The 24,708-nt window shown below is 44.9% G+C and overlaps 2 protein-coding genes across 6 annotated transcripts in view; both read right to left on the bottom strand.

The window, feature by feature from the left end:
* GRAMD2A (GRAM domain containing 2A) overlaps positions 1-19,639 on the bottom strand; it is a gene marked incomplete at its 3' end in the record, with an annotated part of 33,886 nt that extends 14,247 nt beyond the window's left edge. The window contains exons 1-3 of one of the 3 annotated variants that reach the window (XM_081292976.1): positions 19,546-19,639; positions 17,681-17,789; positions 9,910-9,932 (exon numbers count right to left, since the gene is read on the bottom strand). Coding sequence is in view for 2 of the 3 variants with exons in the window: in XM_081292974.1 (XP_081149100.1) it covers positions 1,864-1,950; positions 3,271-3,338 (155 nt within the window). Of the gene's footprint in view, positions 1-1,863; positions 1,951-3,270; positions 3,380-9,909; positions 9,933-17,680; positions 17,790-19,545 lie in introns of those variants that run through there. The other 2 variants (XM_081292974.1, XM_081292975.1) reach the window with 2 other exon arrangements.
* A 1,334-nt stretch (positions 19,640-20,973) lies between these two features.
* Positions 20,974-24,708, bottom strand: part of PKM (pyruvate kinase M1/2) — a 28,537-nt gene continuing 24,802 nt past the window's right edge. For all 3 annotated transcript variants that reach the window (XM_081292101.1, XM_081292102.1, XM_081292100.1), the window contains 2 exons: positions 22,547-22,728; positions 20,974-21,679 (listed from right to left, as the gene is read on the bottom strand). In XM_081292101.1, the coding sequence (XP_081148227.1) occupies positions 21,573-21,679; positions 22,547-22,728 (289 nt within the window). In that variant the 3' untranslated portion in view covers positions 20,974-21,572. The remainder of the gene's footprint in view (positions 21,680-22,546; positions 22,729-24,708) is intronic.

The following is a 24,708-nucleotide window of genomic DNA, read 5'->3' as shown; positions in this document are numbered from 1 at the left end:
ACCTCAGGTACTGATCATCCTGAGCCTTCCATTGTGCTCAGGCAGGGCATCCTCTTGTTAATACAGATTTCCTTTGTCTGTTAAGCCCATGTAGCCCATGTCCTGGGTTGTGCTAAGGAAGTGACAAGACAGCTTTCCCACATATCAGAGGTCAACTCTGAGCCACATTATGTTCTTTCAAAAATCACAGTCCTGACACACAGGCCAGAAACTAGTTAATAAACCTCCCCTGAGGGTTAGCTAGGATGAGGTGGACAGAGTCAGGTTTATCATCAACACACCGAAAATTGAGAGTAAAAAGTAATTTCCTTCCTTTGCAAAAATAATCCTATAGGGCTGGGGATGTGGCTCAAGCGGTAGCGCGCTCGGCTGGCGTGCGTGCGGCCCGGGTTTGATCCTCAGCACCACATACCAACAAAGATGTTGTGTCCACCGAGAACTAAAAGATAAATATTAAAAATTCTCTCTCTCTCTCTCTCCTCTCTCACTCTCTCTTTAAAAAAAAATAATAATCCTATAATTGCTATCTCTGTACTTACACAGAAGTTGCACTTCATTTTTTCTTTTCGAAGATGACATTCCATATCTAGGAAAACTGCTACACCCTTTCCACTGACTAAAAAGGGGGAGAAATTCCCATAGTTGGGGGGCTGGGCTAGTGAGCAGGTGTGGAGGAATCAGGAGGATACTCACTGGGTCCCAATTCAGACATTCTGTTCAGATCCCACCGCAAAGGGCTCAGGAAGGGACATGTGCTTTGTGTAGTCACAAACCTAACTTCTTAGGAAGGGGCCTGAGGACACCTAGACTGGAATATTAATTTGTTCCCCTTCACTTCCTGGAGCAGCTTTGAGTTGAAGGACGTATGTGGAGGGCCGGAGACCCCTTTTCACAAGACCTAATAAGTGACCCTGACCACAGTGAACAGAACCACAGGTGTGTTGCAGACCCAAACCAAGTCATATGCATGCTGACCAGCAGCCTCCTGTGAGAGGAGCTGACCCATCACATTCCCTTTCTAATGAATCCTAACTGGGAAACACAAGATGTAGAGATGTGCAGCCAGAACGAACAGGTAGGAGAGAGCACGGCAGGGGACCTAGCTTCGTGGATCTGGAGCAGAACCTCTGGGAGCACCCAGAGGCAAGAGGTAATGAGAAAGGTGCAGATAAAGACAGGGGGCCACAGTCCAAGCCCAGAGTCTGGGACATAGCAAAGGAGGTCTGCTTTCCTTGGCTGCCCATTAACTTCTAATTCTTCTTCCAGTGCTCAGCACTTGCAGCCAACAAGAAACCTCCTTGCCTGGTTTACCCAAAGACTGCAAACTAGGGCACACTGTAGATGACATCATTTAGGCAACTAACATAGAGCAAGTGGTACCACCCACACTCCATGGTGGAGAATGGAGGCAGAAGGGGCTCAGTGACTCATCCATATAGGCTTGGGCTCCAAGGAGGTCTGTCTGACACCCAAGCCTGGGCCACAGCCATAGTCATACCCTTCATGAGGGCTGGGGGTGTGGCTCAGCAGTAGAGCACTTGCCTGGCATGCATGAGGCCTTGGGTTCCATTCCCAGCAACAAATAAATAAATAAATTATAAAAGTTCATACCCACCATGAGCCTTGAGGGCCAGGACAAGCAGAAAACTCAGGAAAGTATTCAGATCAAGACATGCCCCATTAGCCCAGGAAGCCATGTTTCTTCCTGGGGTGGCCCATAGAAAGAAGGAAGGTAAAGAGATCTAGCTCATGGATCCCTCTACCCTCAGTTCAGCTCTCATTCTGAAGGGAGATGGCATCATCCTATTATACAGATGGAAAAGCAGGCCCAAGAGGAAAAGCACCTTGCTCCTGAGCACACACCTGGGACCGTGCGAAGCGATGATCCATATTCCAGTCTGGCAGGAAGTACTCTTTCCACTGTAGCACAGGCTGGACGATTTGAGGGACCTGGAATTGTACCCTTCCTGTGACTTTCCCTGGCAAAGCCCTCACTCTCCCCCAAAGACTCCAGACAAAAGGGATGTCTCTTGGGCTGAGATGACCATGCAGGGGCCCTTCTGGGGTTTGGGGTTCCCTAGATCAGAACTCCCCCCTCTCCCAGTCTTCTCTACTCAAAGAATCAAACAAATTGGGAGAGAGAATGGCTCAGAAGAGGGAGTGGGTTGGCCCAGTCCTTGGTGGAAGTGGATTCAGGCTAAACAAGGATCGCTTTGAGCTCTGGTGCTAACAAGAGCTCCTCCCTACAGGCGTCTCAGAAACCTTTGGGTCTTCCTTCTAGTGGATGCTGGAGGAGCTGAGAGCAAAGCTGATCTCACCTCCTACCATTGGTGGGTTTCTTGCTAGAGCCAGATCTGGTCCACCCAGACATTTGCCACTTGGATGACTAGACTACCCCTAGATAATGGGCTCAATCCCCCTTTTCCCTGCTCCTTGACCTCCTTACTCAGGTCCGGGTTCTCAAAGCACACTAGAGAGGCCCAGCTCCATGTGGGGATGGAATTCTGGGGGTGGGGTGCTGAAGTGCTTAAGCTCTGTAGAGCTAGCTGTTCTTGCCCAAGACGGAAACCCTGTCCTCAACTCCAAAACCTCCTCCCTGAAGCAGGACCTGAATCTCTAGAGAGAAGACCCCTCTTTCCTGAGACTTGACCCTCCCTCCCAGTCCACACACTATCTGCTCAGACACATCTTGGGTCTACACTGCCTACTCTATCACTGTGTCCCCACCAGATTATGTCCCATTTGCCTCTCATTCCCCATAGCCTCGCACAGCACCAGGCATTCAGTAAGTGCTCAAGAACCACTTATTGACTAAAACTCTCCCAGCTGAAAAGCTCCTCTGTGTCGTTTGTTTAGAAGCAATGGGCCCTCGAGACATGGACACAAGACCTGGAGTGGGAGCGACTCACTCAGGTTTACTTCCCCTGACTCTGAGTCTGTGTCTCTATAAGATGGGGCTGGGGAGGGAGCTCCCACATCTGACCTGCAGATCTTCAGGACTGCAGTGAGGATCCGAGAGAGGTCACAGTCCAGTCCAGGGTGGACCATGAGCTTCACCCTGCCCACTTAGCTGCACATCCCACCAGCACCACTGAGAGCTAAGAGCCTCCGATTCCTGGAAGGATACCTAGAGGTGCATCTCCCTGTGGGAAGCGAGGACCAGGGCCCCTCTGGGTCCCAACTGCACCTACAAAACTCCACACATGCCCTGCATTCCCTGGAGACTGCAACGCACGGAAGCAGCAACCAGTGGGAGAAGGCCCTTCATACCTGTCACACCAGGGGCTGCTTCCCACCCCTTGGGCCCGGAGGCACCCGCATGGCTCAGTCCCAGCCATGCTCAGGATCCCTCCCTTCTCCTCCTGCCTCCAGAGGTTTAAGTCCAGCAATTGCTGCCTCTCCCTCCTGCCAGTAGCTCAAAGGCCTGCAGAGTGAGCACAGTCACCAGGGAGACAGACAGGGACAAACAGCTGAAAGCGGGAGGCTTTCCTCGGGTGTATGGGGGGGGAGCCAGGATCTCCTCCAGAGCCCAGACACATCGACAAGCAGGCAGCTGGCCTGCAGAGTGCCCTGCCTGTGGCTGGCCTTGCCCACAGTGCCCACTGCCATCGCAGCGTCTGTCTGAGCGTGCACCCCCGGGCCTGGTGACAGACCACTTTTTCTTGGCAGGCCACTTGGGGCCTGGCCATTTCTACACAAGAAGCCTGTCATTCAGGTCTAAAAACAGACTCGCATTCAGTAAGAAACAGAGCACTCCTGTGCTCCTGGTGTCCACTCTGATGAGGGGGGAGACCCACAGACAGCCTCCACTGCTCAGACACCGCCACTCAGGGCTGCCAGGGGGTGTGGCTACTCTGGGGACAAGTCAGCTCTGTCCACTGGGGATGCCATCCAGCATACCCCACCCAACCACCCTAGGACACCTATCTCAGAATTACTGTGGCTCTGTGGACCACCAGGCTGTCCTCGGGACCACAGGCAAGTATGAATGCTCTTGGGTCCTGAAAGAGCCCAGGGGTAGGGGTGGAGGACAGGGCAGGCTTGGAATGGTGCCTCACTGGCTGAGGGTCCCTGAGTAAGCCACACTCTCTTTCTGGGCCTCAGTTACTCCTTTGCAAAGAGGGAAGAAAATCTCAGCACAAGAGGGAAAACAAATGTCTGAGGGGAAGGAAGCAGAGACCAGGAATGGGTTGAGCTACATATGGCCACCAGTCCTGTGTGGTCAGAAAAACTCCTCTCCCACGAGAGGCTGGCAGGAGCTTGGTCCTCAGAGAACTGCCAGCCTCTCTCCTTTCTACCTTCCTTCTACAAGTAGCAATTGAATGCCTGCTCTTTTCTCAGATCTGGGCAAGCGTTATGTGTACTAGGAGGTAAGGCAAGTTACTGTCTGCAACATGTCTGCTGGGAGAGGCAGACATGAAACAAATATTTACATAAACCAATGCATAATTATAATGGTGTAATATATACAATGAAGGAAAAGCACAGGGTCCTAGAAGGGCTTCTATCAGAGTCCTGACTCAACCCTGGGAAGCAGGAAGACTTTTCTAAAGAACAATATTTGAGCGGATAGCCAATGAATGCTAACCAGATGGAAAATGACAATTGGAGAGGGGTCACTGTAGAGGGTTATCACATGCAAAGGCTCTGAGGCCAAATGTGCAGGACATGTATGATGTCCATAAACAAGGCCTTTGTGTTTGGAGAGTACAGGTGAGTAGTGAAGCAGTGAGCAATGAGGCTGCCGAGGTTGCTGGGGCCAGATCATGCAGGGCCCTTGGGGCCCCAGTTAAGGGTTTTGGTCATTGTCTTACAAGTAACAGGGAATTAATGAAAAGATGGGTTTAAACAGGGAAGTGTAGTATCAACATTGTATGTTAAAAATGCACTGATGTACAGATTTGCTTCAAAGTAATCCAACAGAAGTCAGGCCCATGGTGCGTGCTTGTGATCATAGCAACTTGGGAGATTGATGCAGGAGGATCACAAGTTGGAGACCAACCTGGGCAACTTAGGGAGATCCTGTTTCAAGAGAAAATATAAAGAACTAGGGATGTAGGGCTGGGGATGTGGCTCAAGTGGTAGTGCGCTCGCCTGGCATGCGTGCGACTTGGGTTCAATCCTCAGCACCACATACAAACCAAGATGTTGTGTCCTCCGAAAACAAACAAAAAAAAAAGAACTAGCATGTAGCTCTGTGATAGAGTGCCCCAGGGTTTGATTCCCAGTAGCCCAAAAATAAACAAATAAAAGTAATCCAACAGAAGTGGGACGGCGGGGGCGGGGGGGGGGTAAATGCTGATAAAACAGAGACGACCTTACGTTGCAGGTTACTGTAGCCAAGTGATAGACACGTGGGATCCACTGTGTAACTCTCTCATCCTTTGTTCCCATGGAGACAAATCAGTTAGGAGCCTGTAGCCTAGCAGCAGACAGATGATTTCTAGGACTGGGTAGCAGTGGGGATGGAGGGCCATGATGGATTAAGGAGATTATTTCCAAATGGAATCTACCTGACTCAGTGATCAGTTGGATGTGGGGTGAAACGGAGAGAGTGTTAAGTATGACTCTAGAAGATACCTGGCTTAAGCGAGTAGGGTACTGGGCCATCTTGCTGAGATACAACAGGGGACAATACCTGGAAGAGGAGCATGTTTGGAGGAAAGAACCACAAACTCAGTTTTGAACAAGTGGGAGATACATTGAAGTGAAGATATCACTTATATGGATGTCAAGTCCTATATGACTGAGGAGCTCCAAAGAAAAGTCTAAGCTAGAGGGACAGATTTCTAAGTTAGTGGCCCAATGGGAATACAAGCTAGTAAGATTCCTCCAGGAAAGTAGGCACAGAGAAGAGAAGCTATCTACAAGAATGCCAAACAATGGGGGGGAAAGAATAATCTTTCAACAAATGGTACTGGCACAGCTGGACATTCACATGAAAAAGAATGAAGGCAGACCCTTATCTTACACCATATAGAAAAATTAACACCAAAATGTCAAAGCAAAAGCTATAAAACTCTTAGAAGAAAACATAGGTGTGAGTCTTCGAAAACCATTAGGCAATGGTCTCTTTGATATGACACCAAAAGCACAAGAAATGGGAGAAAAAGAGCAGATAAATGGGACTTCATCAGAATTTCTTTTTTTGCTACTAATATCATTAGAAAAGATAACCAGAAAAGATAACCAAAGAATGGAAGAAAATATCTGCAAATCATAGGTTTGATAAAAGACTAATATCCAAGATATATAGAAAACTTTAACAACCTTGAGGACCTTATGCTAAATGAAATAAACTACCCACAAATAGACAAATGCAGCCAGGCACTGAGTGCATGCCTGTAATCCCAGCTGCTCGGGAGGCTGAGGCAGGAGGATTGCAAGTTCAAAGCCAGCCTCAGCAACTAAGTGAGGCTCTAAGGAACTTAGTGAAACCCTGTCTCTATATAAAATATAAAAAAGGCTGGGGATGTGGCTCAGTGGTTAAGCACTCCTGGGTTCAACCCTTGGTACAAAAAAAAAAAAAAAAGACATATACTGTTTGATTTCACTTTCACCAGGTACCTGGTCAAATTCATAGAAACTGGGCTGGGGATATAGGCAAGTTGGGAGAGTGTTTCCCTCACATGCATGAGTTCCTGGGTTAATCCCAAGCACCACCAAGAAAAAAAAAATCATAGAAACCAAAAGAATGCTGGATGCCAAGGGCTGAGGAAGGAGGGAAAGGAGAAGTTGTCTATGGGTATAGAATTTCAGATTTGCAATATGAAAATGTTCTGGAGATTGGATACACAACAATGTGAAAGTACTTAACACTAAAATGCATACTTAAAAGTATTAAGATGGTAAAGTTTGTTATATATGGTTATTAAGCCACAATTTTAAAAGAACTCTGACAACTCAACAATAAAAACAAATAATCCAATTAAAAATGAACACATTTGAATGAAAATTTCTCCAAAGAAGATATTAAATAGACAATGAACACATAGAAAGATGCTTGACATCACTAATGATGTTGGGAAAGGAAGTCAAAATCACAGGAGATGCTTCTGCATACCTCCTCCTTGAAGACCATAATCAACAACAGGTGTTAGGATGTAAAGAAATTGGAACCCTCATACATCGCTGGAGGGAATGTAAAATGGTACAGTTGCTTTGAAAACCAGTTTGTTGGTTCCTCAAATAATTAAACAGAGTTATTACATGACCCAGCAATTCCACCCCTAAGTATTTACCCAAGAGAATTAAAAACATATGTCCACACAATATAGTATGCACAGCCAAGCATGGTAGCACAGGTCTGTAATCCCAGTGACCTGGGAGCCTGAGGCAGGAGGATTGCAAATTTGAAGAGAGCCTGGGCAATATAGCAAGACCTGTCTCAAAATAAAACTGAAAAAGTCTGGGGATGTAGCTCAGTGGTGGAGCCCCCATGGGTTCATTCCCTAATACCCCCTTTAAAAAAAATATTTTTAATTGTCAATGAGTCTTTTTATTTATTTATTTATTTACATGTGGTGCTGAGGATCAAACCCAGGGCCTCATACACGCCAGGCAAGTGCTCTATCACTGAACCAACTCCAGCACCCCTCCCAATACCCTTTTGCCAAAAAAAAAAAAAGAAGAAAAAAAGAAAAAATTATGCACAAATGCACATTGCAGCACTATATATAATAGCCAAAAAGAAGAAACAACTCAAACACTCATCAATTGCTGAAGAAATAAACAAAATATGATATTTCTTCTCAGCCTTAAAATAAATGAAGTAGTGACCCATTCTACAACACAAACCTTAAAAACATTAAGGTACATGAAGGAAGCCAATCACAAATGACTACACATCATATGGTTGCATATACAGGAAACATGAAAATGGGCAAATCCAGACAGAAAGTAGATTGGTAATTACTGAGGATTGCAGGAAGGGGAACATGGGAAGTGACTTCCAATAGTACATATAGTTTCTTCTTGGGGATGACAAAAATGTTCTGGAATGAGGAGTCATGGTTACACGACTTTGTGAATATATTAAACACCACTGAAATGGATACTTTGAAAAGATGAGAAGCTGAGGGTGTGGTTCATTGGAAGAACTTGTGAATAGCATGTGCAAGGACCTGGGTTCCATTCCTAGCACAGCTAAATAAATAAATAAGAGAGCGAGAGAGAGAGAGAGAGGGAGAGAGAGAGAGAGAGAGAGAGAGAGAGAGAGAGAGAGAGAGAGAGAGAGATGTGTGTGAATTTTATGGTTTGTGAATTACATCTCAATGAAAATGAGGAGGAGGAGGAGGAGGAGAAGGAGAGAAACCTGGAACCAGAAGAACCACACAGAGATTGTGTGGAAGAGATTAAGAAACAGTGACCTAAAAAGTTGCAACAAATTCAGCTGTATAGGTTGTTATGGAAACCAAAGGGGTGTTTAAAAGAAGGAGTGGGAAAGCAGTGTAGAAGTTTGCTGTGGCCAAGTAATAGCAGGAGTGAAAGGCAGTCACCGAATTTAGCTAGTGGATGGATAACTTTAGCAAAGACTACTCCTTTTTCCTTCCTCCCAGGTGGGGACTGCCTCCAGGGGATGGGCAGTGAGGACAAGCCTCTGACCACAAGTGAGGATACTGCACAATGAAACCCGTCACAAGCCACCTCGGTGCCACACCAACCTCAAATCCTGCCTCTCCCTCCTTCCCAGCAAAAGACCACCGAAGTCGCTGGCCTGGTGGGACACACCTATAATCCCAGATGTTCACGAGGCTGAGGCAGGAGGGTTGCCATTTCGAGGCCAGCCTCAGCAACTTAGATCCTCTCTCAAAATAAAGCATAAAAAGGGTTGGGGACGTATTTCAGTGGTACAGCAACCCTGGGTTCAACCTGCAGTAAAACAAACACACACACACACACACACACACACACACACACACACTAACAACAATCCCCCCCCCACCCCTGACACACACCACAGACAAGCGATGGGATCGTCTTTCCTGGTTCCCACAGGGTGTTTTTTGAAGTAGGGGAGAGGGCAGGGGCTGTCCTCCACCTTTGTTCAAGCCACCCTCACCTGCCCTACCTCCACCTCTCAGACAGACGCACAGGCATCAATCACAAATCTATTTGCTGCTCCTGCCTTGAAAAAAGCTGGGAAGCCCAAGGTTCCTCGTCCAGCTAGGGCAGCCACACCCAGAATTCCAGCGCCACACTTAGTGGCTCCCAAGGCGGTGCCTGAAGCAAAGCATCGCGGATCCCACCCGCCTGGCGCGGCCAACCCTTTGTCAGGGGCTGGTGGGTCCCCAGGAATCAGAGCCAAAGCTTGCACAGACCAGGAGACCTGCAGCAGCCGCCCCCCACCAGCTGGCTCGGGCAGAAGGGAAGCCCCCTCCCCATCCAAGCCCCACTCCTGGAGCAGTACCCGGCACCAAAGCTGGTAGCTGTCCCTGATTGTGCACACCCAAGGGGTGAGTCCCAAGTGCCGCCGCAGGCTCCAGACCTCCGAATTCCCCAGGCTTTGCTTGGGCTGAGGGTTCAGATTTCTGACCAATGATCTATCTTAAGGAGCTTGCTGCTTCCTGGGGCCTCCTCCTCCAGGGAGAACCCAGGATTGTGTAACTGGGGAAACCTGGGAGAAATGCCGCTCTAGCCCCCATTCTTCAATACTGCTCTAGAAGTTTTAGCCACTGTACAAAGGCAAGAAAAATTAACAAAAGGCTTGTATATTACAAGGAAACAAGAATTTTTGGAAGATTTTAAGATAAAAAACCTAGATGACACACAAGCAACTGATAAAACATTAGAACAAGGCTCAGATATTTTTATATTTGGACACCGGGTTAGGGAGAGCTATGAGGGAGACAGATACATAATTAAGACTTCAAGTTAATTAATATTCTACTGGTTACAAGATCAACTTACAATTCAGTAGATTCCTGGTAGACCTGTAATATAGTTATAAAACATAATGGGGGAAATTATTATATTAATCATAGAAAAACCTAAGAGAAGTAAAATCATAAATATTTTTTTAAATGACATTGAAGAAGACTTGAATAAAGAGATAAATCCTAGGTGTTTTCTTTTTCTTTTGTTGTTGTTTGTTTGTTTTGTACTGGTGATTGAATCCAGGGGTGCTTTACCACTGAACTACATCCCAACCCTTTTTATTTTTTATTTTGAGATTCACTAAGTTGCTTAGGGCTAAATTGCTGAGACTGGCCTTGAACTTGTGATCCTCCTGACTCAGCCTCCAGAGCTGCTGGGGTTACAGGCATGCACCACCACAGCCAGCAATATAGGCATTCTTTATACCTATAATAAGACTAAAAATTGGGTTAACTTTCTCATATATATCAAATGTCTTAAGAAATGCAAATCTTTTAATCCATTAAGTCCATTTTAAGAATCTTGGCATAAGGAAATAAATTAATAGGTAAAAATGTATACTATAAGGCTAACGATTATACGGGGAAAATGTATAAATACCAAAATAGTATTTATAATATGATGGATTCCTGTGCAATTGACTAAAAGAACAGCATATGGTTTCATGTACTAATATGAAAAAAATTCCAAAATGTATTGTTTAAGTAGGTACAAATCAGCAAGTATGATGTCATCTATAAATTAAAAATTACACTTTTACTATGTGGAAACCCTCAAATTCAAAGACGAAAAGAAACTTGGTTTCAGTTTGGGTTTAGTATATTAAGGGTATATATTAAACAATAATGACTATCTAAAGAGAGAATTATGGGCTAGGGTTGTAGCTCAGTGGCAGAGCGCTTGCCTGGCACGTATAAGGCACTGGGTTCGATCCTCAGCACCACATAAAAATAAATAAATAAAATAAAGGTACTGTGTCCATATATAACTAAAAAAAAAAAGTACTAAAAGAAAAGAGAGAATTCTGGGCTATATTCACTCTTTCCTTTCTGTTTAATTTTCTGTTTTGTTGGAACTTATATGGGTAATTCTTTTTTTTTTCTTTTCTTTTCTTTTAATATTTATTTTTTAGGTGTAGATGGACACAACACAATGCCTTTATTTTTATGTGGTGCTGAGGATGGAATCAGGTCCCACCCGTGTGAGGCGAGCCCTCTACCGCTGAGTCACAATCCCAGCCTGGGTAATTCTTTTAAAATAAAAAACAATAAAGACATTTTAAAATAAAATAAAAGGTAGAAATGATACGTTTTTAATTATTAGATTTCAAAAGTTTAAACATTTAATAATTTTTCTTTTGTTGTTTGGTTTAAACATTTAATAATATATAATGCTGATTTATTGGCAAAGGGGCAATCACATAAGTCCACGGTAAGGCAGTGTGGAAAAAGTTTTATATGTAGATGCATATCTGATCCCTAAGTTCCATTTCTAACGACTTATTGTTTATGTATTTTTTTTTATGTGGTGCTGAGGATCGAACCCAGTGCCTCACACGTGTGAGGCAAGTGCTCTACCACTAAGCCCTAGCCCTCGACCATCTAACAACTTATTGTTAGGAAATAATTGTACCCAAATTTGAAGATATAATAAGAATGTTCACTAAAGTGCAATTAGAAGAGAAAAAAGGAAATCATATAAGTGTCCATTGATAGGGCACAAATTATGGTTTAGAATAGCAATGGAATAGAAGGCTATTATAAGGGGCTGGGGTGGGGCTCAGCGGTGAAGCACTTGCCTGGCACGCGTGAGGCACTGGGTTTGATCCTCAGCACTATGTATAAATGAATTTTTAAAAAGGTGTTATGTTCATCTGCAACTAAAAAAAAAAAAAATTTAAAAAGAAGGCTATGTGGGGGGCTGGGGATGTGGCTCAAGCGGTAGCGCGCTCGCCTGGCATGCGTGCAGCCTGGGTTCGATCCTCCGCACCACATACAAACGAAGATGTTGTGTCCACCGAGAACTAAAAAATAAATATTAAAAATTCTCTCTCTCTCTCTCTCACTCTCTCTTTAAAAAAAAAAAAAAAAAAAAGGCTATGTGGGCTGGGGTTGTGGCTCAGTGGTAGAGCGCTTGCCTAGCATGTGTGAGGCACTGGGTACAATTCTCAGCACCACATATAAACAAAGAAATAAATAATAGTGCACCAATAACTAAAAGAAAGAAAGAAAGCTATGTAAGCATCAAAAATATTTACCAATATTTATTATTAAAATTTATTAAAAATAAGTCACTATTAATAAGGAAAGAGAGCATTATATAATATCGGGGAAACATTATGGAGAACAGAATGTATAATAAAACACATACAGGAGTATATCACTAAAATCCACAATGTTTTTCTCCATGAGTTGAGATTTCACATGCATTTTATTTTCTTATTATAGTCTTCTGTATACTTTGCCTATATTTTATTATCAGAATAAACCCATAAGTTTCATTTGGCAAAAATAATTTTAAAAAATACAAAGAAATAAGAAAAAGAAAATTAAAAATAAATAAATAAATGGGAAAAAAGATGCTAGTTCTCCAAGCTGGTGCACACCTGTAATCCCAGAGATATGGGAAGCTGAAATAGGAGGATTGCAAATTCAAGGACACTAGGGGCAACTCAGCAAGATCCTGTCTTGGGGCTGGGGATGTGGCTCAAGCAGTAGTGTGCTCGCCTGGCATGCATGCCGCCCGGGTTCCATCCTCAGCACCACATACAAACAAAGGTGTTGTGTCCACCACATACAAACAAAAGTGTTGTGTCCACCGAAAACTAAAAAAAAAAAAAAAAAAAAAAAAAAAAAAAAAAAAACATTAAAAGTTCTCTCTCTCTCTCTCTCTCTCTCTCTCTCTCTTAAAAAAAAAAAAAAAAGAAAAGAAAAAAAAAAGATCCAAATAAGGGCTGGAGGTGTGGCTCAGTGGGAGAATATCCCTGGGTTTAACTCCAGTACTATGGGAAAAAATAAGAGAAAGAAAAAAATAAAGAAAAGAATAAAAATGTAGAAAACAAAAATAGTTTCAAAGCCACAGTAATATTAATTAATAAACACCTCTGAAATTCCATATTCCTAAAATCCCCCCCTTTACTATGTGGAAACCCTCAAACTCAAAGACAAAAAGAAACTTGGTTTTATTTTGGGTTTAGTTTCGTTTTTGCAGACAACTAGAATGTTTTTAGATGTTACTTTTTATATTAAGTTTTAAAAATTAATTGTTCAAATTTATGGAATACAGTGTGATAACTTGATACATATACACAGTGTGTACTGATTAAATCATGGTAGTTAACCTTTCTATCTCCTTAAACTTAAAAAAAAAATTGGGGGGCTGGGGTGGTGGCTTAGTGGTAGGGCACTTGCCTAGCACACGTGAGGCAATGGGTTTGATCCTCAGCACCACATAAAAATTAAATAAAGATATTGTGTCTACCTACAACTAAAAAATAAATATTTTTAAAAATACCTTAATTAGGGCTGGGGATGTGGCTCAGGCAGTAGCGCGCTCGCCTGGCATGCGTGCGGCCCGGGTTCGATCCTCAGCACCACATACCAACAAAGATGTTGTGTCCGCCGAGAACTAAGAAATAAATAATAAAAATTCTCTCTCTCTCTCTCTCTCTCTCTCTCTCTCTCTCTCTCTCTCCTCTCTCACTCTCTCTTTAAAAAAAAAATACCTTAATTAACAGCAATAATTGTACATATTGATGGGGATACCTTGTAATATTTTGATACATGTATATAATATGTGCTGATCAAGTTAGGGTAATTAATATTTCCATCTCCTTTTCATTACTTTGTATTTGGAGACTTTGAGCTCCTCTTGTCTAATTATTCATAAAATATGTACTAGGTTAATGTGAACTATTGAGAGACTTCATTTTATTTTATTTTATTTTTTTAATATTTATTTTTTAGTGGGCACAACATCTTTGTATGTGATGCTGAGGATCGAACCCAGGCCGCACGCATGCCAGGTGAGCGCGCTACCGCTTGAGCCACATCCCCAGCCTGAGAGGCTTCATTTTAAAAATGAACTTGGGCCAGGCGTAGTGGGGCATGCTTGTCATCCCAGTGGCTCAGGAGGCTGAGGCAGGAGGATCGAAAGTTCAAAGCCAACCTCAGCAAAAGCAAGGCACTAAGCAACTCAGACCCTGCCTCTAAATAAAAAATACAAGATAGGGCTAAGGATGTGGCTCAGTGGTCCAGTGCCCCTTAGTTCAATCCCCAATACCAAAAAAAAAAAAAAAAAAAAAGAACTTGGTTGGACCGGGTTGTGGCTCAGTGGTAGAGCCCTTGCCTCGGGTGAGGCACTGGGTTCAATTCCCAGAACCACATAAAAATAAATGAATAAAATAAAGGTACATCAACAACTAAAAAAAAAAAAACTTTAAAAAATGAACTTGGCCAAATTTATGTGATAAAATCGATCAAAATTAAACACACACACACAAATGTAAAACTGGGGAAATCTGAATAAAGTCTATATATCAATAGATTATCTCACTGTCAATTTTCTGGTTGTGAGATGTTACCACTGGGGGAATTGGGTGAAAACTACGTGAGATCCCTCTGTATTATTTCATAAAAGTTCACATAAATCTACAATGATCTCCAAATAAAAAGTTTACTTTTAAAGATGAACTTTGAGCTAGGGCTATAGCTCAGTGATAGAGTGCTTGCCCAGCATGCATAGGTGCTAGGCTTGATTCCTAGCACCAATCAATCAATCAACAGACACCAATAAATAAATAAATAAATATTGATTAAATTTTGCACCTTGAAAAGGAAAACAAAACAAAACGAAAAAAAAAAAAAAAACCAGGAAGGTCTTTTCAGAGCCAGGTGGGGTAGAATCATCACAGAGGTTCTCCAAGCTGGAGGCCCTGCCGTGAAAGTACCTTTTGGTGAGCACACACTGTGTACCAGGCCATTACATAGCCTGAGGACCTTTGAAGGAGGCCAGATGTGAATTCATGAAGAACAAATAACTCAGAGCACTAATTTAGGGAACAAGAATTGGAGCCAGATCTGTCTGAAAGCTCAGGCCCTTCCTACTGTATCACATTGACTACAAATCTGGGAATGACTTAAAAGACACCAAAACATAACAAAAACCTACTTCAGTGTTACCTATATCAAAGAACATGGTATAAAGAAATAAATATTTGAGTGATTAAAAAAAGGTGGAATTGTATTTAGATAACAGGAATTTTAAAAATGTGAGCATGTGCCGAGTATGGTGGTGCATGTCTGTAATCCCAGTGGCTTGGGATGCTGAGGCAGGAGGATCACGAGTTCAAAGCCAGCCTCAACAAAAGTGAGGCACTAAGCAACTGAGTGAAATCCTGTCTCTCTATAGAATACAAAATAGGGGATGTGTTGGGCTGGGGATGTGGCTCAAGCGGTAGCGCGCTCGCCTGGCATGCGTGCGGCCTGGGTTCGATCCTCAGTACCACATACCAACAAAGATGTTGTGTCCGCCGAGAACTAAAAAATAAAAATATTAAAAATTCTCTCTCTCTCTCTCTCTCTCTCTCTCTCTCTCTCTCTCTCCTCTCCTCTCCTCTCCTCTCCTCTCCTCTCCTCTCTCAAAAAAAAATAGGGGATGTGGCTGAGTGGTTGAGTGCCCCGGAGTTCAATACCTGGTACCAAAAAAAAAAAAAATGAGCATGTATGTGAATATCATTCCTTAGGTATGTCACTGTGCTCCTGATTATCAAAAAGTACTTTCCAACACCCAAATGCACTGTGCTCTATTTAGTGATCCTTCACCGAGGAATGAACTTTTGTCTTTGTGTTCCTTCTTTGATAAAAAGTGATCACTCCTTGTGAGATCAGTGCAGTCAAGGCCATGACCACTCCTACTTTCTATTCTCTGGTTTTATCTGCAAGGTCCATTAGCTTTCCCACTTTCTGCTTTTATATCAAGCCAACTGGTTATTTTTAATCCTCTAAAGTCTTCTCCCATCTGTATGGACCCAGTTGACAGCCTATGGTAAATCACATCCCTGGAAGCAGGTAAGGGTGAGGTCCTAGGGTTTTGGACCAAAGAGTGGGTCTGAATAAAGGGGCATATTTCTGGAAAGAGAGCATTTCACTTTTATTAGATTCTCAATGTACCTGATAACTCCAAAATGATCGAAACTACTTGTTTAGTCTAATCAGTAACGAAATGGGCTTAAAATAGAAACTTCAAAACTAATCACTTAAAAATAATAAACAGCTAGCATGGAACACCTCCCTGGTGCTTCATCTGTGATCTCTAGAAAGCATTTCCCGCTAAAAGGAACTGGGATCCTTGGAGATACAGCTGATTCCAGATAGAGGTAAGAAATGCACAAATGAGCCTAAAACCTCTAAACATACCACAAAGAAAGGAAGCCATCAAAGTCCGGCCTTGTGGCACAAAGACTTAGGAGCCAATTTAAAGATGGGAAAATAGAGCCAGTCGAGGTGGCCTGTAATCCTAGAGTCTCAGGAGGCTAAGGTAGGAGGATCATGAATTCAAAACCAGCCTCAGCAAAAGTGAGGTATTAAGCAACACAGTTGAGACCCTGTCTCTAAATAAAATACAAAATAGGACTGGGTATGTGGCTCAGTGGTTGAGTGCACCTGGGTTCAATTCCTGGTACTCCACCCCCCCCATCCCCCCTACCCTCCCCACCCCCGGCCAAAAAAAAATTGATACACACTTAAATGCATAAAGCCCTGGGTATTATCCCCCAGCACTAAATGGGAAAAAAAAAAAAGGTCAACTTGAGCATCAATAAAAATGATGTCTACAAGGATCTGAAACATATATATCAAATATATATATAAAATATGCATTAAATATTCAAACCTATTTAAAACCATGATACCATAGTAATATAAAATTACTCATTGGTTACCTTTGGTGTATACAAGGGACCCATTTCATGATTTTGAAAACAAGTAAATATGAGGAAAAAGTCAAGCATTTATTCTGCCTATCTAGTACTAGCTATACTTCAGAGTAAACACATAGTTGAAGAGGGAACACTTCTTTTTATAGAAAGATTATGGGTAATAAATGAATAAAGATGACAGAATTAGATTAATACCATTTTCAATCTCTAATTAAATAATGGGTCTAATTAAATAATTCCAGTCCTAAATTCTAATCAAGCATTTCCCCAACTAATAAAAATGTGTAGTCGTGGGAGGAGGGAAGAGGAAACACTTTGTCTCTTAGAGGCTATGTTCTGGAGAACAATGCCTTCCTTTGGAATCTGTGCCATAGCAGACAGGTACACCTCAGGGAGGCTGTTACTTCTTAATTACCCAGGAAGCTCCATTCCCAGGGGTTTCTGCTCTTCCTCTCATCCTTCCTCTCCTCCACTAGTAAATAGCTGGGGAGTTAATCAAAGGTTCAAAGGTTGGTGATAACAGGTGGTGACAAACTGATGCCCTGCAGCTCGGGTGAGCAGTGGCACAGTGGCCAAGATGGACTTTATGTCAAATTTGCATCAGAGATGGATGAAGGATCAGGAGAGTTTATTTTCGTTTCTCGGGAAAAAAAAAAAAAAAGAAAAAGAAAAAGAAATCATGTTCAGACTCAGACACTAGATACCAAAGTAGAATTCTGCACTTCTTGATGACATGGGCAATCAGGGCAAAGGGGAAACTATGGGAAGAAATGAAACACCTTCAGAAATGGAGGAGGAAACACACTAGTAGGCAGAATCCCTGAACAACTGCATGGAGAATGCCATCAAGGAGTCCCATATCCTTACCTTATGGTAAAACAGGCCAGAGAGGGAAGCAATTTGCTCCAAGTCACAGCAAAACAGGAACAGTGTGAGGTTTACGACTGATTTCCAGAGTGAGGCTCCTCATGCCAATCTATAAATATGGAACGTGGCATTCAAGGGCCAAGCAAAAGCTTAACCAGCTTAAGGACTGGGTGGAGCCAACACAGCGGGCACTAGCAGCTCAAGAAGGGATGGGGAGGGGCAGGGAAGCAGCTTAAATCATTTTAGATGCGGTGACCTTAACCCTAGTGAGTGAGGCAGCATCCTAGGTGGATGAATTAGAATACAGGTCTTTCTAATCTGTGTTAAATTTTAGCTTTGAGGATTCAACCTAAGCTCAGCAACATCAAGGAATAGATGGGGCCCAGGCTGATCTCTCTAGCTTATTTAGAAAATCCTCTCAACTAGAAGTTGAGAAGAACTCCCATTTGGCCCCGACAGAAACTCTCCTGGAAGCTCAGGGGCAGTCCTTGCCAGCCTCGCTCTCTGGATCTGCCCATTTGTCTCAGAGATGCCCACTGAGGCTTCCCTCAATGCCTGCCATCTATTACCTCAAACCTAAGAGTGACTGCAGCATGGAATGGATGGGACTCTGGCCAACCTGACCAGAAGACCATGGAAGGGACAAATTGGTCCCCTCACTATAGAATGGGAGGGACACTTTCCTCTCCACCTCTTCCACCCTGCCTTGTCTTTATTCTGAAAAGAACTGAATTCAGTGCCAGCGAGAGGTGTACAGGGGTAGGGAGACAGCACAAATTGTCAGACTACCCTCTATCATTCCATAGGAGACTGACCTCTGCAAGGACAGGCATCTTTGAACAATCATGTATGGTGAGGAAGGGGACAAGCAAAGCAAGAACAAAAGAAGCTGGCTAGAAGCCCTCCAAAGCCTTTTAAGGACAGAGCAGAGGGAGAGCCCTAGATCCACACCCAGGAACAGTGTGGATCTAGGGCTGATTTGGGCACAGGCTCACATTTACACCACTTGGCTCCAGGCTACCTGGCCAGGGGTGCAGGGCTGTCCACCAGAGCTCAGACTGGTGTTGGGAACTGGGCAGGGGCAGGAATTTACAGCTTCATTCACTGACTCTATTTTTCAATATATAATCCCATTCCCAGGTCCCCAAAACTTCATGGAGCAAAACCCACAATTCTTGATGTCCTCTGCAATGCCACTTGCTGTCTGCTCTAGCCCCTTACTCTTCCCCATTTGCAAGAACTTTCCTTCCTCCCAGGTCGACTTTGGACCAGCTTTCCAGGCTTGAAGACCCGCCCCAGCCCGCCCAGCGTGGCGCACGGGCGCGGCGGAGTCGTGCTGGGACAGCTCCGCGCTGACTACCGGGCAGCTTCGAGCCGCTACAAGTGTAGATCCGGCAGAGAGGAAACGGCAAGACCCTGCAGGGGCCAGCAGGGAAGCCACAGACTTTGAGTGGAGGGCATTCGGGACTGATCGATATTTATTCATAAATATATGAATGAATGAATGAATGAACGAACGAACGAACAAACGAAGGAACTGCAGCGATGGTGGCGGGTAGCAGTGGATTCAGACTGTGCCCTTCATTGCTCTAATGCCGCCGGGACCGAACTTCAGCCCCCAGGTTCGGCACCCTTAGAAACATCCCGTCCCCACACGAACACCTAACAGCTCCGTAGGCGCCCAGCCCGCGAGGTGCCGCTCTGGACCCGTAGCCGCTTTCCCGCAGTCAGAAAGTGCCTGCCCTGGGGGCAGAATGCCCTGAGGTGGTGTGGGGCCCCGGAGCTGCTCTGCTCCACGAGACAACGAGCCCCCCGAAGTGGCTTCTGGAGTCGCAGACCCAGTCCCAGGGCTGCAGCTTCCTTACCTGTCCGCCTCTGAGGCCTCGCTCCGGTTCAGAGCAGTCATCCCGGCACCTACTCTAGACCCGGCTCCGCGCTCAGGACCCACAGCCCGAGAACTCCGCCCGCCCCGGGCAGAGCCCGCCTTCACCCGCCAATTGGCTGCTCTGTGGGCCGGGCCAGCCCATTGGCCAAGACTTCCCCTCTCCTGACCGCCCAGGTGAGGCCCCTATCTCTACACAGACCCGCATTCTGGATTCCCAGAATGCGAGGTCCTGGAAGCTAGAGCCCAGGTCTACATACCTACGGGTCCTCACATGTAGCCCTTTTAATTTTGTCCTCCTAGTCTTGGAGCGCGGTGCCCTCTACAGGAACGCAATCCTGCACTCCTACAACCCCTCCCAACGTTGAGATCCAGGGTGTTCCAATTTGGGACAACAGGGAGAATTTTTAACGACAGTCAAAAATCCAGGTCACCAAGAATGCAAGGCCCAGCATTTCTTTAATTTTTTATTAGTGGATGGACCTCACACACAGTGCCTCACACATGCTAGGAAAGTGCTCTACCACTGAGCCACAACCCCAGCATTATTTTTATAAGGAATCTGCATTGAGACGAGTTGGGAAGCAGTTATCAAGAGGTCAGTGATTGGTGTAACTGACAATAAACTGGGCTGAGCTGTGCAATTACGAATGGACCCAGAAGTTTTAGTTTTTAATATTGCTCGCCTGCAGGCCCCTTTCCCCACCAGGCTATTTGGTTCTTGAGTTTTTCAGGAGAGGGACACACTCAATCCCATTCTTACTCTACCCACCCGCCCACCTTAATCCTGCTGTTATCATGAAGAGAGCCATCAACATACAGAGACCCAAAGGGGAAACTGTCCACAAACTTTCTGCACCTCAGGGCAGAATCGGAGAGCAGGGACTCAACCTCAGTTCCTTTAAAAGCCTTCTACTGGGGCTGGGGTTATGGCTCAGTGGTACAGTGCTTGCCTAGCGTGTGTGAGGCACTGGGTTGATTCTCAGCACCACATATAAATTCATAAAATTCCGCCAATAACTAATAACAATTTAAAGAAAATAGCTTTCTACTACAGGCAGACCAAAGTGGAAAACCAACTAGTAGTACAAGGGCTACTTCACTCTAGGATTACACACCAGTGTAATCTCAGGAGAAACTTTGAGCCTGCCTTCTCCCATCTTTGGCCCAAATAAGGCAATACCCAGGGGTGGGAAGTTTTAGACAAAACCAGCCCAGTCTCCAGTATGCTGGGAGTAATCTGCAGCTCAAGGTAGTAAGCTACTGCCTTCCTAGCTGCCTCTGCATCCTGCAGATGGGCAAGTGATCTAAAACTCCCACCACAGGGCACACGGCTGTTGCCATTTCCACCTGATCAGGGGGCAGGGTTCAGCCACCCCCCAGCCCCCACCAAGCAGAATAAAGAAACAGGTGCTTCAGCTGTTGTTTATTGACATACAGGTAGGCTCTATAGTAACAGGCCTGGAGGTGGCTGCAGTGTGGGGAAAATGGAAGGCAGGGGGTGGAGTGTTTTTCTGCAGCATGAACGTCAGCCCAGTGGAGTGCAGGAGAACAACACAGTGCACAACAAGGTGGAGTGGGGGAGGCTGAGGCAGTTGGGGAAGCAAATAAGTATCAGGGTCCGTTTGCATACACTGGAATCACTGCCCTACGCCCTAAGCTCTACCCCAGCTGGCTGTCTCCTGACCCTAGGCCAGGGCTAGGAGTTCTCTGGGCATCCACTTTCTATAGGAACTAACTAGAGGAGAAGGAATTGTCACCTTCTTTCCATAGCTCTGGAAGCCTCCAGTCTTACGTTCCTCTTTTGCCCCCTTTTGGGTGGGACCACATGATGCAGCCAGGCTCTGGCTATCCCACTCGAGCAGGGTCTAAAAACAGACTTAATCTTCCCTGGTGTCCCAGCCCACCAGTGCCACACTACAGCCTAGAGTGAGCACTAGAAGCATTGCTGGCCTAATGGATGGGTTGGAGAAGGGGATAGGGCAGGGGCAGAAGGGGATCCAGGGATCATCATGGCACAGGTACTACACGCATGGTGTTGGTGAAGCCAGAGCCAGGGCGCCATCCAGTCAGCACAATGACCACATCTCCCTTCTTGAAGAAGCCTCGAGCCTTGCCTGAAGAAAAAAGATTGGTGAATAAAAAACAAGCCAAGCAGGTATGAACCTGAGGCAAATGCCCACATCAAGAAGCCCTGCTTGGTGGCACATGCCTGTAATCCTAACAACTCAGGAAGCTGAGGCAGGAGGATCATGGTTTCAAAGCCAGCCTCAGCAACTTAGAAAGGCTCTAAATCTCTAAATAAAATATATAAAGGGACCAGGGAAGTGGGTCAGTGGTTAAGCACCTCTGGGTTCAATCTCTAGTATTAAAAAAAAAAAAAAAAAAAAAAAAAAAAGCAATCAGCAGCCACTAGTCAAAACTGGCGAACAATTACTCCCTCACACCACAAGGTGGTGCCAACCACACAGGAAAAGGGGCAGAGCTGGCAGGAACCTTTGGACATCATTCAGTTTATACTCTAGAAGGTCAGAGCTAGCTGCTTCATCTCATCCCATGACCTCCTAGCTTTTGGGTACAAAGACCACATCAACACATAAATCTTTGTGTGCGCCACTCCACCATACAGTAGCCCTAGTCAATTTTATATAAAGAAAACCTCAGTAATAAATAAGCAGATGCCAAGTAATAGACAATTAATTTCACCTGGTGCCCCAGAGTGGGAGACTAAAGAAAAGGAGAAAGATGCTTAGCCCCACCCCTCAAAGAGCCCTCTTCCCTTACATTCTCTTTATAGGATGGGAGAGGATTCTGAAAAAACATTTCCATTGAGTATGAAGAGCAGTCAGCTGGGCCTCTCGTCCCAGAATGGATGGGGTTTGCATGCTTCCGTTTGTATTCCCCAAACCTTCAGCATCTCAGAAAAAACAGAGCTCAATCACTCCTTCCCTTCTAAGCTCCAGCCCTTGCTCCCAGCTACGCACCAACATTCATGGCCAAGTTCACTCGGAGGTCCACATCCTCAGCCCAGGCATCCTGGACTGGATCCTTACACACCACAGGGAAGATGCCACGGTACAGGTGGGCCTGGCGAGCTGTCTGGGGATTCCGTGTCACGGCAATGATGGGAGCACGTGGGCGGTATCTGGCTACCTGGTGAGCAGACCTGAAATGCAATGGGAACAGGAAGAGACCATTAAACAGTGTCCCAGAAGCCTCCCAGGAAGCACAACACGGCCTTCAGCAGTAGCTCACTCTAATCCAACTCAATTTGCCAACCTGAAAGAGCTTTTCCTGGTCCTCCCTTGGAAAGTAGGGAACTGCCTCCCAAGGCTGGGGAGCTCCTAATCTTGTATCTTCCCCTCCAGAAGGCTATGCTGCCATTTGCCCTCCATTCCATCCCCTCCCATTGGCTGATCATCCCGATGTGGGATTCTCAGTCTTACCCATTTACCCCACATGGCCCACTGGTTGCCAGAACCTCTAAATTCTTCCATTTGGCACAGAAAGGCAGCCCTGGCCCAACCTCATCAGCACCCATTGCTCTTGCTGCCAGCCAAGAGCTACAAGCCAAGCAGCATGTGAAAAGCACCCGATTCTTAAAAGGGGCAAAAAACTGCAGCATAGGGCTGGGATCGTGGCTCAGCTTGCCTATCACGTGTGAGGCCCTGGGTTTGATCCTCAGCACCGATAAAAATATATAAATAAAAGATATTGTGTCCAACTAAAATATTAAAAAACACCCTGCAGCAGAGTGACCAGCCCTCGGGGAATCAACAACATGACACTTCTCAACTGTTATATCCCCTTCCCTACCCCACATGGTTCCCAGGTCCCCCAAGTAGTGCCAGCAACTGGACTTTAGAGCCTCAAGTTCAAACCTGAGTATCAAAAGAAACCTTAGAAGTTCTATGATATAGTATAGAACCCAGGTGAGCAGGTAGAACTCTGGGTTCTATGCAAAAGGCAAAAACAGAATGGTGGTGTGGAAGCATGTCCAGGAACCTCTGAAATTCCTCTGCCAACTGCTTCCTTGAACACTGACACTATACATAAGATGCAGATGTGTTTCAGAAATTGGGGAGCACCTTGCAGAAAGAACTGGGCTCTAGAAGGCAAGCTTTGAGGACACACAACAGGTGTCAGGGAAATTTAAGATGATCATAGCAGAACACTGCTTCAAGTTTGGCCTCCATACACATCCTTCAGGGAGAAATAGCTCTTGAAGTCCAGTCCAGCTGAGTGAAATCCCAGAAGACTAGAGCTAAAAATAGCCAAATAGCAAGGGTTGGCCCTTTCCACAAAGGTCAATCCTAATGGTTGTTTAGGCAAGAGCGTGGAGCCTCTGCTGAGGGAATCCACACAGACCCTGTATCCTGGTGCTTTGGGAAGCCCACTTGCCACTCCTCAGTGCATGGGTACTGCCTGTCTCTCCTCTTTACCCTGACCTCCAGGAAACACTTCCCATCCTGCTGTCGAGGTCAAGGAACACACTCCCCAGACTAGAAGATTGAGAGACAGTAAGACAATGTCCCAGGCTAGGAAGGAACCTCAAATCCAAGGCCAACCACAGGCCTGTATACCTTAGCTCCAAAGAATACCAGCAAAATGGCATAGCAACCTTTCGTAGACAGGACAGACTCATCTTTGGGGTGCAAATAGGAACCAGTATACCAAATAGGGGCATAGTGAACAGCATTAATTTTCCAAATGATTTTTTAAAAAGTACACAGTAACTACTACAAACAAAACTGGTTGTCTTATGCTATTATTTTTTAATTTTTTTTTTTTTAGTTATATTGGACACAATATCTTTATTTATATGTGGTGGTGAGGATAGAACCCAGGGCCCCGCACATGGTAGGCGAGCGCTCTACCACTGAACCACAACCCCAGCCCCTATCTTATACTATTTTAAAGGAAGAATACTGGAGATTAAACCCAGAGGCCCTTTACCACTGAACTACACCCACACATTTCTTTTAATTCTAAAACAGGATCTTGCTAAGTTCTTTATGGCTTCACTAAATTGCTGAGTTTATTGGTGTGCACCATTTAAAAGCTAGAAGACCAGCTTTTAAATATCAAATAGCCATTTGCAGTTGGTACTTAGAGCCTATCCATCATTATGCAATTTTTAATAGTT

Source organism: Spermophilus citellus (genome assembly GCF_964194105.1).
Source record: "Spermophilus citellus genome assembly, chromosome: 4".
Classification (NCBI taxonomy): domain Eukaryota; kingdom Metazoa; phylum Chordata; class Mammalia; order Rodentia; family Sciuridae; genus Spermophilus; species Spermophilus citellus.
This window is presented reverse-complemented; position numbering and strand designations above follow the sequence as displayed.